At 39.3% G+C, this 18,951-nt stretch overlaps 1 protein-coding gene across 1 annotated transcript in view; it reads right to left on the bottom strand.

Moving 5' to 3' along the window:
- The window catches only part of CD109 (CD109 molecule), a 137,867-nt gene that overhangs the window by 36,123 nt on the left and 82,793 nt on the right, over positions 1 to 18,951 (bottom strand). Inside the window, exons 15-22 of the mRNA XM_014781068.2 lie at positions 18,107 to 18,259; positions 11,214 to 11,288; positions 10,618 to 10,678; positions 6,659 to 6,800; positions 5,634 to 5,751; positions 3,717 to 3,830; positions 2,062 to 2,280; positions 1,157 to 1,301 (exon numbers count right to left, since the gene is read on the bottom strand). Of these exons, the coding sequence (XP_014636554.1) occupies positions 1,157 to 1,301; positions 2,062 to 2,280; positions 3,717 to 3,830; positions 5,634 to 5,751; positions 6,659 to 6,800; positions 10,618 to 10,678; positions 11,214 to 11,288; positions 18,107 to 18,259 (1,027 nt within the window). The remainder of the gene's footprint in view (positions 1 to 1,156; positions 1,302 to 2,061; positions 2,281 to 3,716; positions 3,831 to 5,633; positions 5,752 to 6,658; positions 6,801 to 10,617; positions 10,679 to 11,213; positions 11,289 to 18,106; positions 18,260 to 18,951) is intronic.

Genomic DNA, 18,951 nt, shown 5'->3' with positions numbered 1-18,951 from the left:
AAGTCCTCTATGGAGGAATTGGTTATTTAGGGTTATAATAAAAAGCATTACACCTACAGATAAGATTTAAAAGAACCTCTGAAAAAGTGCCTTAGATCCTGACACTTTGAAGACCTAACAAACTATTCAGATGTCATTAATCTAAACATTTCCTTCAGTTATCTGTAAAGCACAACTATATAAACAAACCATGTGTGTGGAAGCTATGTTCAATAGTTGATTGAAAAGTACTTTCACGGGGACGGCCTGGTGGTGCAGCTGGGTGCGCGCTCCGCTGCAGCGGCCCGGGGTTCGCTGGTTCGGATTACGGGCGCACACGGACACGCTGCTTTTTGAGCCATGCTGTGGCGGCGTCCCACATAAAGTAGAGGAAGATGGGCACGGATGTTAGCCCAGGGCCAGTCTTCCTCAGCAAAAAAAAAAGAGGAGGATTGACATTGGATGTTAGCACAGGGCTGGTCTTCCTCACAAAAAAAAAGTACTTTCAGGTTGCCAGAAGGTGCCTGGGAGAAGGGATTAAAGTCAGTGGGTAGCTTTCTCTGTAACGGTCACCTGTGTTCTGCACAGAGAGCTGTTCTAAGCAGCAATTCTCAACCTGTGGTTATCAGAATCACTTGTGGAACCTTTTCAAAATATACATACCCTAGCCATAGCCCAAGAGACTCTGAAAGAGTACATTGAGGGTAGAGCCCAGAGATTTGTGTTTTCACAAAGCTCCACAGAAGATTCTGATGTTCACCAGTGGTCGAGAGCCACAGAAGCCAGAAGCTCTGCTCTCAAAAATAAGCCCTCCCTCCAGCCACATCACAGCATGGCCTTGCTACTCAAAGAGTGGTCTGCAAACCAGGAGCACCAGCGTCATTTAGGAGCTTGTTAGAAATGTAGAATCTCAGGCCCCACCTCAGAATTAGTAAACCAGAATCTGCCTTTAAACAAAATCCCAGGAGATGCATACGCACATTGAAGTTGAGAAGAACTGGTCTACGACACATCTTGCTAGCCTTTCTACTGTAATCAGCAGATGGTACCAAGTAAAAACCTTCTGCAACCTCTTCTTGTTAGGACTAAATAAGAAAATACACCCATAAACAGATGAAAAACATATATTATCATATACCAGTAAGCCAGCAGTGGCGGTGATACACTCTATTCTTACCAATTGCAGTGACCTGGACTCTTTCACTGCCACTCACTGTATTAGGAGGAAACGAGAAACTCAAAGTTCTCAGAGTAGTTTGTAGCTTGTTGTCAGTCAAGTCTAATAGGATGGATTGTGAATAGGATTTCTCTATTCCTTCAGCCTGTGGAAAAAAGGAACATAGTTAACATGGCCTTGACTCACCTGTTTACAAAGAAGTGTATGCAGATAATAAGACAAACACCTGACCTGTTGTGTCTGCAGTGTGTGTACCGCCAGGTAAGTATCTACTATTGCTTGACTTTTGCTTAAAATCTGTTGAAAATGTTTACTTTCTAGTTTATTAGACAAAACACTTCATGGAATGGCAATGGAAACGACAAAGGAGAAGATAAAAAGGTGATGAGCAAAACACTCGAAGGAGACCCTATTATTATCCAAAGAGAGAGATTAAATATCTTGTCCAAAGTCACACTTGACAGAGCTGGAATTCGAACCCAGAACCCAGCTGTCTCACTCCCAAACACAAGTGCTCATCCACTAGGCATAGCTGTCTTTTTCTGCATAACATCTTCTCTAAAAAAAAAAACTAAAAAATCTCTTCTACCTGTACGGAGGAATTCCAAAATTCAAAATCTACATATCAACTTGGCATGATTTAATAGGATCCCAATGTAACAGTCTGTAAATGTAATTGACTGCAAAAGAGTCATACTACAAATTTAAAGAGAAAATTGGCAATTACTTTCAAAACATATATGTGATATATTTTTACATACAGATGAGAAAACAGGCATTACCAGAAGGGTGTAGGAGATGACCTTCTAGATATTGCCATTAAATTTAGCCAACAGAAAAACCACCTTCTGTTTCCTTTTCACTTACGTATTTCCATTTCGTTTATTAAGACGTCCTGTATTTACCTTTACTAAAATCCTCTGGGTGACGGCATCGGAAGCAGCAGGTGAAGTAGCTGTGACTGTAACAGGAATTTCCCCCAGATGTGTGGGCTTGACTGGGAAAACAACACTTGCCCCATCCTCACTGGGAACCAGAATGGTCTGCTCGTGTCCTGTGGCATTTATTTCATTTGAAGCCATTAGAATATTAAATTTGTCACTTTTTTCAATGATTACCTTAACCTGGGAGAGAAAATTATCAAACGTTTTGTATAATAAATGCCTCTCAGTAAAGTGTTGTTTCTTCACCACTTTAAGTGCTGTTAAATCTGTGAGGCCCAGGACTAGAGATGAGACAGGAAGATCCAGCCAAGGAAAGGAGGAAAGGGTATCAGAAGAAATTTCATTTCTTTCCTATGCTTTCCCTGAACCTCACGATACATATGGAAACGGCATTCTTCAGTTCCATTTCTAGCATTAAACTCCCACTAACATTAAATTCTCTCATTATCCAAAGCCTCTGACTGGTAAGTTGTGCCCAGAAAGGTTATTTCATGTCATGGTATTGCCACCTGCCTGACTGTACTGTGTCATCAGGACACGGGTCCCATTAGAAAAAGCTGAGACAAACAGGGTGCAGTGTTGTTACACTCCTGAGGTCTCTGCTGGGATCACTCCATGGGCAGTGGGACCCGGACACCAGTCCTGAAGCGAGTGTGAGTTGTGACTTTTGTGAAGTGTGTCAAAGTGGCCAGTCTCATTGAGAACAGCACTTCTCTAGGCCTTACATTTTATGAATTGTTTTCCCATTTATTTTCTCACTTGTGTCTCAAAATATTTTCTATAGGAAGAGTATTTATTATTCCCATTTGACAGCTGAGGAAACTACAATTCAGTTATTTGCTGGTAAGTGGTAGAGCTGGACACTGAATGCAGACCTGCCGACTCCAGAGCTTCTGCTGTTTACACTGTACCATGCTGAGTAGATTAAAAAGTAAAATTAAAAAATAAGAAAATTTACTCTATAGGCATAGTGCTTAAAGAGATTATGGCATTGTCATGTAACAATGTGAATTACATATCCCTACTTACTCGGGAGGGGGGATCACTCATTTCATGAACACTACTACGGGCACAACTGTAGACAGTGGGCTAATCCCTGCCTTCCAGAGAATCGACCAGCCAAGGAGACACAAGGCACATGACTCTGAAAACAGAAGACACCGTATAAACCTGAGGACGACGACACGACACAGCAGAAGGGTGCGAGTCCTCAGAAAAGGTATCTGAGTTTCAAGCTGAGTCTTGAAAGGGATCAATTCTTGCTAACTGCAGTGGGCACAGAACAGTGGTGACACCCCCTCCTCGATGTGGGGAAGACCAGGAAAAATGCAGGGAGGCAGGAAAGAGATAGGCATGCCTCAGAGACATAAGGAAGTACGTGGCTGGAGTGAAGAATGTGCTGGAAATCAAGGAGAGGGTGCTTGGACACGCTAATCCTGCCCTCAGACATCAATAAGCAGAAGAAATTGCTGACAAAGTACGTCTGTTTTCAATCTCCCAGAAACGTATAAAATGCTGAGTGCCCAGATGCCCACACACTCCACAAGCCAATCCCTGCATGTTTTCTCCAGTTTTTCCTGAAGTGTAGATGATTAACAAAATCTTTAATATATTACCTCAGTGGCATCTTTCAAATAATTGAATATGGTTACTTCCAAAGCAAATTCTTCACCTCTGATAACAGAGTAGGGAAGATTCAAAAAAATGAAAAATGGTTGGAAGGCTTGTAGCTGGAAAGAACACAAGGAATACATATTTTATTCTAGTCAAAATGTTTCACATATTATGCAATTAAAAACAAATCTCACTAAAAAAAAAAAAAAAGCAAATCTCACAAAACCTGTGAAGCTTGTAACTTCACATAGAAATGGTCACTTGCCTATCAACAGAAAGCAAACAGCAACTTATCCCAAATAAATGATAGTATACTGACTTGATTTATGTTATTTAACATAGTAAACACAACATTTTATTAAGCACCAACTAGGAACCAGTTACTTTACACAAATTATTTCATTTAACCATTACAACCCTATGAGGCAAGTGTTATGCACATATTTCACAGAAAAGAAATCTGAAGGTCAGATATCTCTGTAATTAGTACAAGATCACACTGGGTCCCAGCGTGTCTGACGCCAAAGCCAAGTTCCTCTTCCACTACACTACCTTGACTCCACCAACCTGCTTAAAAGCCACTGGCGAAATCAAACAGCCCCTGTTTTAGACTCATGTGGAAAATCTAAATGCTGTTCTGCTTACTGCCTGCTAACATATACATACACGTGCACTTCCTCGTAGGTGACTCAACTTTGCTATTGTTGGCCAAGTCCTGCAGGGGAGGCTACACCCCTCCCCTGCCTCTGAGGATAAACCCTGAGTAGTTAGGCCAATGGTTGCCACGGAGAGGTTTCTTTGGACATCTGTGGAAATGTCTTAGATTGTCACAAGGATTGAAAGGTGTGATTGGCACTTGGTGAAGGTCTGCAATGCTCAGAGCAGTCCCAGACGATGAAGAACTGTCCCATGTCCCTCATGATTTTTGACTGTCCCTTCAAACATTCATGTAGATGAAGTGCCTGCTTATCATGACCTGGGCTTATGACCTAATTCCAACTCAATATGTAAACTCAAAGCATTTTTCAATGCACACTGAATTTTTCGTGAATACAACTATTCTGTAAATTAAGAGAAAGATTGTAATTTGTTTTGTTTGTAACTTTACCAAAAATTTTTCACAGTTTCAGAAATTTACGTCACCACAGGTAGCACCACTCCAGGTTTCTGAGTTGCTAAAACAATACACGTCTGTCAAACCGCACCTGCACCGTCACACACAGTGTGATCCTATGCACAGCCAAATATTTAAATATGTTCCTATGCCTCCTAGTGCAGCTACGCCTGGTCACCTACATACTGAAATATATACTATTTTATTGTACATTACTTTCCTTTTATTTCTCATTAGTATTTCACTTAGGGCATCATATTGATTTTTTTTAATTGAGTATGTAGGTATATTATATTTTCTATGAATTTCATTTTGGATAATAAAGGAGCAAAACAAACTATCTGTTATAAAGAAAGGGCTTCAGGTACGACAGGTGAGAGCTCCTGGTGCAAGACCAATCCTGGTCACTACACTACCCTTGCCAGTGACTGGTCAGGAAGCGACACACGATGCACCTTGACCAAACAGATGTGAAGGAACGCCTGCCACAGGACAACCTGAGAAGTTCCACTCATTCTTGAAAGACGGACACATGGAAACTCTCTCTTCTGGCCTTTGGAAGAGGTTGGATTCAGTCAATAATAAACTTTCCATCCAAATCTTAATATGGACCTAGCACATTTTGAAGTTTAATACAGCTCATATTCTAAAATATAAAACAGATGAAAAACAAAAAGGAAAAGCCAAGGACTCTCTAAACTGTAACCAACATCATAAGCAATCATTTTTTAAAAATTCATTGAGGAGTTGACACTTCCTCACTGCGTGGCACTGTAACATTATAGGCAGTCCTTGAATACGCTACCTCCACTGGAGCAGCTGTTAGTCCAAGACCCAAGTCCTCAGAGATCACAAAAGCTGTAGCTACCCAAGAAGTGATAGAATCAGGCACAGTAACTTCAAATTCTTGGTAAATCCTGGAACTGAAGTCAAAATAAACATAAAAATCACAAAACCAAGAACTGACACATTTCAAAATAAGTCAACAAAACCTAAACCATTTTTTGAAAGAATTTTAATTTTCCAAATAGTTTTCATATCTAAATTTTTTAAAAGATTTAAGTATAAAACAGTGGATCCCAAGTTCTCAAGGAATAGGTTACAATAAGGTCATAATACTGCATATTGATCCATAGTCCAATAAAAGTTTTCTACAATGTATATATCTTCAGAATGAACATTATTTTCATAAATTTTGTATAGATAATAAATATATATTTTCAAATTTGACTCCAATTTATTTCTCTCAATTTGCATAAAAGTTTCCCTCTGTATCCCAGTCAATACCATTATTTGTTTTTTTGAGGTTTGACTTGTGTCTTATTTCAAGTTTCCATAAATGGCTGACTATAAAATATGTGTAGATTTCATGATGTACCTGCTCAGTCCTCAGGCCAGGCAGCACAGGGTTTGTCAACTAAGATGCATTCCTCCGGCATGCACGCCCCTTCTCCCAGTGCTTGTGGGGATGTTTATGAGGAGCCACAAGGTAGAGGGGGTAATCACGAGTGCTTCCCACCCCAAGGCAACACACGCACTCTCAGCAACTCTTCTCCAACAAGAACCACAAGACTCAAGGAAGTTAAAATCACCCTTCATTCAAAAAAGGCCTCTCTTCTCCTCAATGGTACTCTCACTGCCACAATGGGCATGTGGCTTTATTAAACACTATATCAGATACAATAAGCAACATTCTAAAAGAAAAAATTCTTTGTCTACTTAGTTCTTATCATACCATGCTTGCACTTAAACATTAGGAAGAGGGCAAAATTTGTTTAAAACTGACACTAAACAAAATACATATGGGCAAAGAACTTTATAAATTTTTACCCCATGTTGGTGTCTAGCCAAATCCAAGTCTCTGGAAAATGTCTTCTGACACGTGGACTGCCAACCGAAGAAAACTCATGAAAATCTACCAAGTATGCTTCATTTTCCTCCACAAACCTCTCAGCAACCTCTACATTGTCATCTAAAAATAAACAGTGACAACTGTTAGGGAAAAAGTCACCGTAAAGAATGTTTATAAACTTAGTCCACAGAATCACCTCTCAGCTGAATGGGACTTTAGAGTTCATCTGGTCCAATCCTGTCATTTGACAGATGAGAAACCTGAGACCCAGAGAACTCAGGTGACTAAGCTAAGGCCATGTGGCCAGCTATGGCAGAGCCAGAACAGCAACAACGAAAGTTCCCTGCACCCACGGCCAAGATCTGAAAAACTACTCACAGTTCAGTTACTAAAAATTAAGTAAAAGCATATTTTTAAAGCTACCTACAATTTTGCTATTCTACTCTTTCTAGCTCCCTAGTGTTGATTACCATTGGCTACACCAGCCATAAGATACTACAATCATCTAGTTTACTAGCTGTCCTCTTATTAAAAAAACCCATGTTGCCATACAGGCTCTGGATCGGCTATCTCTACTTTTTTCAAGTTTTCTATAAGTCTAAAATTATTTCAAAATAAAATGTAAAAAAATGTAGTAGGTACCAAGGATACAAAGATGAACACAATGAGCTCCACTCATAGTCTACGGAGGAGACAGACAGATAGAAAACTGTAGTAAACTTAAGAGTAATAATAGGGGCCGGCCCTGTGGTGTAGTGGTTAAGTGTGTGCGCTCTGCTGCTGGCGGCCAGGGTTCGGATCTTGGCGCGCACCGATGCACCACTTGTCAGGCCATGGTGTGGCGGCCTCCCACATAAAATGGAGGAAGATGGGCACAGATGTTAGCCCAGGGCCAGTTTTCCTCAGCAAAAAGAGGAGCATCAGCATGGATGTTAGCTCAGGGCTGATCTTCCTCACAAAAAAAAACAAACAAAAAAAGAGTAATAATAGACATAAGTAAAATGTCTATTACGCAGAGAATGGTTGATTTTACACAGAATCTGAATGATGAAGAGCATGGCTGGGGGGATATCCATTTTGCATTGATTTTTGCATTTCCATTTTCCCTAAAGTCTCCAGATAAAGAGTATCCCACACAGGGAAACAAAAAAGTAGGCTAAGTACAAAGGCATGTCCATAATATAACAATGAGTATCAGGTAAGAGTGGCATAAAATGAGAAGAGAAGGAATGGTTGGGTCCAGATTTTAAAACATCAAATATCCCATGCTGAAGGATTTGGACTTAATCCTTTAAGCAATGATGACCTACTGAGGGTTATAAAATAAATTAGAAACATGATATAACCCATGTTTTATAACAATAACTGTGGCCTCAGTGTGAACAATGGTTTAGAGGTGGAGGAAATAGAGGCAGTCAAACAGTTAGTTAGGAGGCGACTGTGATGGTCAAGGAAACGCTGATAAGGGTCTGACGCCAAGCAGACAAGAAGGACACTCTCAAGACAACTCTGCTCTGCCTCCCAGCTGGAAGACCTCTGTGTGCACCCACAGCACGCCTGTCACAGCCCTTGGCATACTCTTCTAATTGTGAGTTGGTTTGCCCCACTAGACCAAGTTGAAATCTCCACTGCCTCATACACACTAAGCATGCAATTAACATCATCACTATCTACTGAATAATGAATGAACAAAGTGGATCTGAGGGACAGGATAAAAGGTAACTGCAGACTTACAAATGACAAACATGTGCTAAGCATTTTATATACTTTTGGATTTAATCTCATAACAGCTCTGTAATACAAGTAATATTATTAGTCCTATACTTCAGGGGGAAACCCGAGGCTTAGAGAGGTTAACTGACTTTCTCAAGGTCATAAAGCCAGAATTCAAAGCCAGAAGTATTTGACGACAAATTCCTTTCTTAACCCCTATGCTGTTCCACATCTGAGAGAAAGAAAGGAAGGAGCGAAGGACGAGTTCTGAGTTTCTGATCTAGAAAACTGGGTAGATGATGATTTCACTAACAGAGCTATGAAATCATATCAAGTAAAGGAATCATGTATCAATCAAATCATATTGAGAAAGAGTAAGGTTGTGAGGAGAGAGAAGATCGTAAACTTGGTTTGTGACATTGAATTGAAGATATTTGTGGGGCATCAGGGTGCAGAAACAGAGGGGTAATATAAACAGTCAAGATGCTGCAGAGTTGGGTTTAATGGGGACAACGTCATGAAAGGACAAGGGACGAGGGAAGAATTCGACCAAAGTGGTTAACCATGTGGTCCACCCAGGTACTGGAGGGAAATAAAGACAGGCGAAGCCAAAAACTCAGAATAACCAAGAGAAGTCAAAACCAAAGCAGACATCTAACAGATTTAGAGGAGTGAGGGAATATACAAGGTAGAAGGACAGGCAATGGAAACGTCAGTAGACAATGTTCGGGTGACAAGATGACCTTGGGTGACTACTGTTACCACAGTGGTAATCGCAGGATGTGCACATTGGATGGATCAGCCACATGGACACTCAAACCCCCAGGAGGACAACAGGAGGAAGACTTGGAATCTTGTGTGAGAGTCGTCAATGTATAGAGAGGGAAAGGGAAAGTAGGTGACCTGAATGTTGACTGAAGGGGTTATAAGTGAAATTTTTGAGCTTCAAATAATAAGTGGCTCTTAACTGAGAGCTGTTGAACAGTAGTCTTAAAGTAGCCAAGAAAATACTCAATGCTAAGTACCTACTGACCCTGATCTAGAAGAGAGGCAGAGAAATGAATGTCGATCACTTGAGAAGGTTTCTAGGGACACAAGACGCTGGTAGGAATATCAGGTTTCTTCTGGTTACAGTGAAAAGGTGGAAGAAGGTTCTCAGAAAAGGCAAAGGATACAACAAGTATTATTAACAACAGAATGAGCATTACAGTGAGCATCAGGATTTGATAAGTAAAGATGAACAAAGATGGATAAAAGCTGAGATAGACAAAGGAGAACAGAAAAAGATAGACTGCTTTGAAGGTTGTCTAAGATAAATGATTATACGAAAAAAACTAAATGTACCGTGTGTATTTAATACATAAAGGTCATAATGACCTCATAAAATCTTTAAGACTATAAAATTATCTTTTTAGCTTCAGGACAGAGGCTCAGGTGTCCTGTAGAGGCAAGAACCAACCCAAAGCCAGAGAGCCTGGGGCCTGGTGTGGAGTAACTGAGAGCACCCAACAGAAACAGGGAATCCAGGGCTAGAAGCTGACAATTCTGGAGCCTCTCAAGACGGTGTTAACATAACTTTACCTGAAAGGAAAGAGAACAACCTCTAGAGTCAACCATTCTCCTTTACACATTTCTTTCAGCAAAAACATTTTATGACTTCTTCCTAAAAGCACACTTCTTCTTCTTAGGTGAGTGGCCAACTCTATTTAGCAATTCAGGGAGCTAGGGTGTACAGGTGTGAGCCGGCCCAGCAAGAGCTCAGACCGATGAGACATGAGTGTGTGCACGTGGGTGCACCAGTACCCTTTACGGCATCTGTGCTATATTCTAGGTGAACATCAAACGGCTAGAAAACAAAAATGTTTCAAAAATACGTTGCTCCTTTTATCTAATTCAAAAATAATAGCAGAGTTTGCAATACAAATTAAAAGCACAGGATCTTCCAATATGTCCAAAAATATTACCACCTCAAAAAATTACAGAGAGCAAACGGAAACCATTTCTTTTGAAGATCTAGACAGGAGCCCAGACGAACGTTCCATGTCATGGCCTGAATGTACTTCCAAGTACATTAAATTCCAAACATTTTAGAGTAAGAGAACAGAAATTGAAAATCACAATATCCGTGTTCAACCAGAAAGTATTCACACCTATATAAGTCATTTTGAATACCTGAGATGAAAGACTTAAATACTTTAAAAGCACATTCCCAGGTTTTACTTACAAACACCATCAATGTAATCCTTCACAAGGTTTGCATCTGTCAATACCCAGAGGCCACCTTCCTAGGAAGAAAAATTTTAATTTTCTTCTGAAATAAAAGTTTAAATGCTCTCTAAATTGTTACAACAGTATCCCATACTCCTAACTCACTCTTGCTTGTGTGTTTTTATCCAGAATGTGAAAGAACCTCTTTATTTTTTTTCACTCTTGCTCATTTTTGAGAGTTTAGGTACATACCTGAGCATACATTCTCTCTCTCTCTCTCTCATACACAGACACACACACACAGACACACACACACACACTCACGTGCATGAACAGCCATTTCAAAGTCAAGGAAAGGGATAAAACGGAAAGAAATTTTTTTTTTTTTGACAGTGCCATTAATTTCTCTAATGGTGAATTTTCCCATTTGCTTTTAAAACTGGAATGATGATTATCCTTCCATTTCAAATTACACTTATATAACACACTGCACTTCAGCAACACATTTAATAAAAGGTTAACATTTCATAATTCAGATCATTAATTCTGAAAGTGTATGCAATAATAAAAGATATTAATATATTTTCAAATTATATAGCAAACTCAACATACCTGAAAGACTGCAAAAGAATTCATGAACATGCCTAAATAATATCCTGTGTTATAAAGTTCCAACTCATGGACCACCTAAGGAGAAGATAAAATACATGGAATGGATGGATTCATTTCAAACTGCTCTGCCCTCTGCAACATTTCTTATATCTAACTTAGAAAAGACACAGCCCACATGCATATCAAATTTGAGAAGGACACAAATGGAGGAATAATACATATGCGAATACCTTGTTCATGACTCAATCAGCCAAAATTATATTTCTTATTTAAACTTATTTTTACTCTGTTTGGCAATCCAGAGTTCCTAAGAAGTGTGGGCTTTTGAGTTCTGCCCAGGAGGAACTTAAATGTCACTGGTTGACAAGACCAACACATAGTCATCAGTGTTAAAAATGACCCATACTCTTGGAAGAGTGGGTTAATTATATAAATGGGTTATATTGGATGGTTAATAAAGTTGTGCAAAAATGTCAGTTAACGAACTTTTTTTAAATAATACAGAGAGACAATTCACAAAAGAGGAAATGCAAATTATTAATAACCAGAAAAATTCAACATCACTGATAAAGCAATGCAAATTACAACATCAATGAGATGGGTTTTTCAATAATGAGATATTTGCATATATCACATTAACAATGCTATTTTTCAAAGAACAGTACTCATTGCTAGCAAGAGTGAGTAAAATAGGCTAAAAAAGTGAGTAAAATTGGCAGTTCCTAAGAAAGTTAAACACAGAATTAGAATATGACCCAGCAATTCCACTCCTAGGTATATACCCAAAAGAACTGAAAACAGGGACTCAAAGAGATACTTGTATGCCAATGGTTCATTGCAGCATTAGTCACCACAGCCAAAAGGCAGAACCAATCTAAACGTCCAACAACATAAGAACAGATAAACAAAATGTGGTATATATACATAGTGGAATATTATGCAGCAATAAAAAAATAAAGTTCTGACATATGCTACAATATGGATGAACCTTGAAAACATTTACGCTAAGAGAAATAAGGCAGACACAAAAGGACAAATATTATATGATTCCACTTATATGAAATATCTAGAATAGGCAAATTCATCAAGACAGAAGTAGATGAGAGGTTACCAAGGGCTGGGGGAAGGGAGAATGAGGGGTTATGTTAATAGGTACAGAGTCTGTTCGGAGTGATAAAAAGCTTTGGAGACAGATAGTGATGGTGGTTGTACAACATTATGAATGTAATTAATGCCACTGATTGTACTTTTAAAAATGGTGAAATGGCAAATTTTATGTTGCATACATTTCACAATGATTAAAAGGTTAGGACACTATACCCCTTTTGGTAACTATTTTGATACATCTCCCTTATTTATATTAGCATTAACCAGACAAATTAAGACAAAGGCAGAATAAAAATCATGAAAGATTCTAAGTATGAGTTTAAAACACACCAAGTTTAAAATCAAACACCAACAAACACTGCTTCTGCTACACTAACAACAACCACTGCTACCTTCACGGTAAGCACACGGGCTCCCAGAAGAAAACAAAGAACAAGAAATATCTCAACAAGCTGGCAAATACGCTTAGCCCAGCTACAGACAGTAGAGACAGGGCCAGACAAAATGGGGAGAGAGTTTCATTTCATGACGCAAACTCCACCACACAGCAAACAGGCGGACGGCCTCCTGCTGACGCTCAGTCGACGACGATGGAACTATCTAGGAAGAAGCGTCTAGCTCATAGAAAAAATCCTCCTGTTCTACTGCCTCAATAAAAAGGCACCACCAAAGCTGCCGCACAGGCTAGTGAGGGGAAGGCGTGTCTGAAAGTTATTCCTGGAAGATCTAGAACACCTACATTATTCAAGGCATTCAAGAGTCTCTCAGCAGCACACAAAAATTTAACAAGCACAAAAGAAGCCAAAATGGTCTAGTATCACAGGTTTCTGACTCCCTCCTCCAGAGCCAACCGTGGAGAAAAGGGGAAGCCAGCAGGAAACTTGGAGGAGCAGGAGGAAAAACCCCAGGAAGAGCGAAGGGTGTCTTGAATCGGTATGTTGAGAGGATGCAGGAGGCAGCAATCGGATGACAGGTGACAGGCTGGAGGAAAGGTTTTTAAATTCTGCTCTTGCTTCTCTCCAGGGGATAGCCGCAGGACCATCACTCCTTGCCATTTCACCTCCCACACGCAGTGCGAGCAGCCCAGACGGCCTGTGCCTGTGCAGGGATGGCGAGCACGCCACAGGTCAGCAGTCTGCCCTCCGGGGCGAGAAAGCGGAAAGCCCACAGACCAACCCGTGGCCCTCAAGCACTCACTCTTCTCCCCACCTCCTCCAAACCCTCACAGCTGGTGGATCACAACCTCACAACTTCTGCGGGACACTCCTCTCCCTGGGGCTGCTTTTCCCTAAGCTCTTAAACGGGAAACACCGTCTAGAAGCAGGCAGCACCAGGGAAGATGAAGAGTAGTTCTCCAGTCCCTGAAGCTCAACCCTCCCTCTCTTTAAACTCACAAGACTTACATAGATTGCAACAGGGACTTCAGCCTTTCCCAAAAGACGTTATCAAGAGTAGCTGCCAAAACAGCTAGACATCCAAAGAGCAAAACTTCCATAAAAGACATCCACCTAGACAACACATAGCATGTGAAGCAGAATATTGAAAAAGTCAGCTCAAGAATTTAAAATAAACATAGTAAACATACATAAGGAGATATGGGAAAATATTAGCAACGTGAAACAAGAACAGAAGATAAGAACCAAATGAAAATAATAGATATTAAAAACACAATAGCTGACATAAAGAACTCAAAGTAGGGATAAAAGACAGATAGAGCTGACAACCAATCAATGAGCAGAAAGACTCAACTGAGGAACTCCCCCAGAGAAACAGAGAAAAGACAAAGAGATGGAAAACATAAAACAAAAAGCTAAGAGATATGGAGAAGGGAAGTAGAAGTGCCAATCTCTGAATAACAGGAGTCCCAGAAGGAGAGAAAAATTAAAATGGAGAAGACGAAATATATGAAGAAATAATGGATGTAAATTTCCAGAATTGAAAAATGGAGAGCATAGATTAAAAGGGCAATCCATAATGACAAGAACTAAAATTCTGTACAATAGCAACAAGATCTGGCCAGGGTTGGGGAACAAGGTTGGGACGGAGGAGAGACAAAAAGGATATGCAAGAATCTGAGAGCAGACTAAAATGCTTGTCTTGTTTGATGAAGATACAGTATTGATAACTGATAACCTTCAGAAATCAATAAGGGTAAATATATATGAGTATGGTTCATGAGTTTAAAGCCATCTGTCACAGAATGCTGATGTAAAAGAAAGTTTATAACTACTTTCTTAGTTTTACTTAGAAGTCAAAGTCTATAAGGGTTAAAAAAAAAATCTAATTAATATATGTCATTAAAGTTACTAAAAATAAGGAAAACAGCTCTGTATACAAGGAAAGTAAGATGTATATAGTAAAAAGGTATAAAGAAGGGAAATATTTTGTTTGGTTGGTTAAGAAAGATAAATTTGTCACAAAGGCAAGAAAGGAAGGCATGAGACAAATTCTGAATGTAAAAAGAAAGTTATAGAAGGTTTGTGGAAGAGGAATTCTAGAAAAAGAGTTTTATGCATGGTCAAATTGGCTGGGATTAAAGTAAATCCAACTGAGTAAATGAGTTTTAATATCAAAAGTAAGCTGGTACAAAATTAAAATTTAGTCTTCTTTCTCTTAAAAGGATAATTTTCTTGAACTTGATAAAGAGGTTATAAAAGATTTTTAAGCCTACCTAAAAGACAGAAAAAACTGTTAAAATAATTTCCTATGTTCCAAAGACTGAGGTCTCTCTATTAAGGCTTTTTGGACTGTTAACGGTCTGTTTGCTCTTGACTGTTTATATTTTTGACGAGCTCCCCAAAATTCATATCTTAAATAAAGTCTTTTTTTGATTTTTTTTGAGAATTTTCAGAGGGCCCTGGAACTTCTCAAAGAAATTTGCTCTCTTCCTATAAGGAGGAAGATACTAAACTTATTAGGCTTATTTGGTATGTTAAATTTCATGGGAAGCATTGTCAAATAAGTGATAATAAACCTTCTTAGGTGATATTGTGTGGGTGAATGTTATTGATATAGGTGCTTTGAAATTGTACAACACTACTGAAAATCTGATCTGTCCTGGTTATCAGTCTGGTTCTGGTTATTATTTTAAAGTATTGTATGTCACAAAATTAACCAAATTTCTTTGTCAATTGCCATTTTGGGGTCTTGTTGTTTACAGACAGTTATTGTTTATGCTTTTGCAAAATATGTTTCATCTTCAGAGAAATTCATGGAAAGGACTTTGACATTTATTCTAGAGTATAGGTTTCTGATAAACTTTCAGATTATAAAACTAAACTGGGTAAGAAATAACAGAACTCTAACAAAGAAACTGCGGACTTCATGAAACTGCTAACAGAAGATTAAGATCAAGAATCAATTACACTGGACTGAATGAACTGATGGGGATGATTATAATTTTTTATGACTCTTGTTTGAAATATTGCTGATTTTTTTAATGTTTTGGTTTTCCAGGGTTAAGGAAAACTTTTTCTCTTTTCTCCTGAGATAGCTATGACTTATGGCAATTTGGTAAATTATACCTTTGTAAGCAGAATTGAAATATTTATCTTTTTCTCCCTGATTCCTCCAGGATTTGGAAACTCTTAGTAAGTGAGTATTGTTTTCAAGGCAATATAGTTATTTGCGTAAGTTCAATAAGAATCTGTTCTCCTCATAACAGGACACAATTGGAAACACTTGTTATATTAGCAAAGCTTTGATTGGAATGTGACAAGATAGCTTCTGAGAGACAAAGATGGACTTGATGGAATAAAGCCACATGGAAGTGTTGGCCTGGTACCTTATGTTCACTGTTCCAAGCAGCATTTACTGGATAAGTAAGGAATGTCACTTATCTTGGAGGTGTAAGGAATCTCGAAATATTTTGGGGGACCTCGAGAAGAGAGGAATTCACCCAAATCTGTAGGTATTGCAGGCAAAGGTTCATGACAAAGTCTTTGGCTTGGCTTTCCCAGCCTCGAGAGGCCTTTAAAGTTCAATCTGAGATTCCTTATACAGAGTTCCAGCAAAGCAGATTTAAAAGAGCCTATATGAACAATGGCTATCCTTGCTGTACTTATGTAAATAATTGGGCCAAGTTTATTTTATTTTGCAAACCAATTAGTTTTAATTTGGCTATCTTTGTTAAAATGAGGGTGATTTTAGAGAGAAAAAGATATGTTTCGATAGAAACTATAGTACACATTCATGGATATTAGGTTCTAGTTCTGATAATTGTCTGTGAGGTGTCTGTTTTGTATCTGTTAACTGGATTGGATCCTGAATTCTTCTAGTCTCCTGAAATATCTGGCTACAAATCTCCAAACTAATGTTTTGATTTTTTTCCATCATTTTCATTTGGAATCACTGAGAACTGAACCTGCCCTTTTTCCTGAAGCCTTGCAAACTGAAGCTGGTGGACTTGATATAAACTTAAGAGAGATTCACGTCTGCTAATGTAAGCCATTCAGAAAGGTACCTGAATACCCGATGACATCATCAGAGACATTTAAGCTGCAAAAGATGCTTTGGCACTGACATCTAGAAATCTTCTTGACTGGCTGTCCCCTGGACTCAGAAACTGGTTTATAATTTGATCCCACCATTAACTTTGTTTTTCTTTTTGTCTTATTAATTACCTGGTTGCTTGCTTCCACAATTTAAGCCTAAATTTGGGAGCCCACCTGCATCACTCTCTTACTAAAAGATTGGTTCAATAAGATGGGACAACAGGACATCCCTCAACATTGAGGGGTTAAACAGCAAAGGGGGGAAATTGATACCAGCTCAAGACAAGCTTGACCTAAAGGAAGCCATGTTGTAGAAAAGAAACCCTATTGTAACTTTGAATGACCTCTGACAAACTAACCCAGCTGGATATGCACCCTGCAGGAGATCTAACTGCTATGTTGATTTTACAACCCCTGCTTGTGCCTATACCTCCCAGCTGCGATAAGATGATAACTTTGTTCTTTTGAGTTCCTTAGGAATGTGATGACCCCCAACAGAGAATCTATGCTGACAGCCATCATCAATGAAAACCAAAAGATCTGGTGTGGCTGACTCTCAGTCTGTAACACCAGAAGGTCAACATTCCTAACCCCCTCCCCAATAACCCAATGGCCTATATAACTGCTGTAAGATTTCGTGCCCCTTTAAGATGGTTCTTTCAGACATTAGTCAGCCATCTTCCCTCTTGCTAGCAAGCTGTCGTAAGTTCTTTCTCTCCTATCACCTTGCCTCTTGACTATTGGCATGTCTTGCGGCAGGCAGAAGGCCCCACATTGGCCGGTAACAAAACAATGAATGAATAGGGGATTAGTTTATGTAACACCAGATGTTCATATATTTCTTGGTTTGTAATTTTTCTGCAGATTAACACGATTTCACTCCCTCGATATATTCAATGAGGACTGTACTTATTGACAATCATTACATATAACCAAAAGAGAAGGTACTTCATAATAATTTAAAGCTCTCTTCTCCAGTGTCATCCAGAACTGTATGAGTCAATTTCCTAGTACTTTCTCAAGAATCTTAAAATTAAAACATAGTATGAAAATGAGGAAAAACTCTAGGTGGCAGTTCTCACATAACACAGCAAGGACACTTGACCACATAAGCCTCTTTCCAACATAACAACTAGAATATAAATTCTTTTTTATTTGGAAGCTTTACTGATTATTGACTTATATTTGAAGAGGAACTAATAAAATTTCCTTTAGATATTTGAAGTAATGCAATAAAGTTTCTTTTTTCACTTTTCACATGTATTTTTGTAATGAAAAAATAACTAAACTCACATTTTCCATTGTAATATCATTTGAAGCATTCATCAGATTCACACTTTGGTCAACAGCTACAATCCCAACTATCGAGTCTGGCTGTGTCACAGAGACGCTAAGAGAGACTTTCTCAGATGGTTTAGCGTTCGCTTTACTCCAAAATAGATTTATCTAAGAAAGGGAGAAAACAGGATTGATTTATTTCACTTTTCTAAACCATTACTTACATGTCTTACCAACAGCAGATCAATGACTCAAAATCTAGCAAAGATTCTACATTTTTTCTGGCTCGGGGATCATTCTGAAATCATACATAAACCCTCTCCAGGGAAAGGAATTAAAAAAACCTTATTCCCATAGTGTTTGCAAGTCATGGAACTTCCCACAGTGGGGTATATCTGAATTGTCCTTCACTGCTCTACCTTTCCTCTTCTTCTCCAGCTCCCACCCCTGAGCCCCAGCTGCTTCTACGAGGAGACAGCAATGTCTGCACACCTGGGGAAGGCCAGCATCCAGGAGGAGGGACGGGAAAGAGGACAGAAAAGGCAGACGCCTACATGTTGGCGACCAGACTCAGAGTTGAGCACATGTGAGAGCCCACCTGGGGACCCACAGAACCACCTGGGCTGGGGGTCGGGAGTGTCTTTCCAAGGAAAAACAGAGGTGACCAGACCAAACACCAGTCAGGCCCCATGCCCTGTGCCTCCAATGGCTGCCTGAACTTCCTGTCATTACACTCATCAAAGCATGGTCTACTAGTACTTCTTAAAGAGCGTCAGTCATCTCATCATAGCTGAACCAAATGGCTTTGTCCTGAGGCCCCTTCCTCCTAGGAATGTTCATCTTGTCTAGCTGTCTCTCAA

The sequence above is a fragment of the Ceratotherium simum genome, chromosome 19 (genome assembly GCF_057802395.1).
Source record: "Ceratotherium simum simum isolate JZ-2026a chromosome 19, ASM5780239v1, whole genome shotgun sequence".
NCBI lineage: Eukaryota > Metazoa > Chordata > Mammalia > Perissodactyla > Rhinocerotidae > Ceratotherium > Ceratotherium simum.
This window is presented reverse-complemented; position numbering and strand designations above follow the sequence as displayed.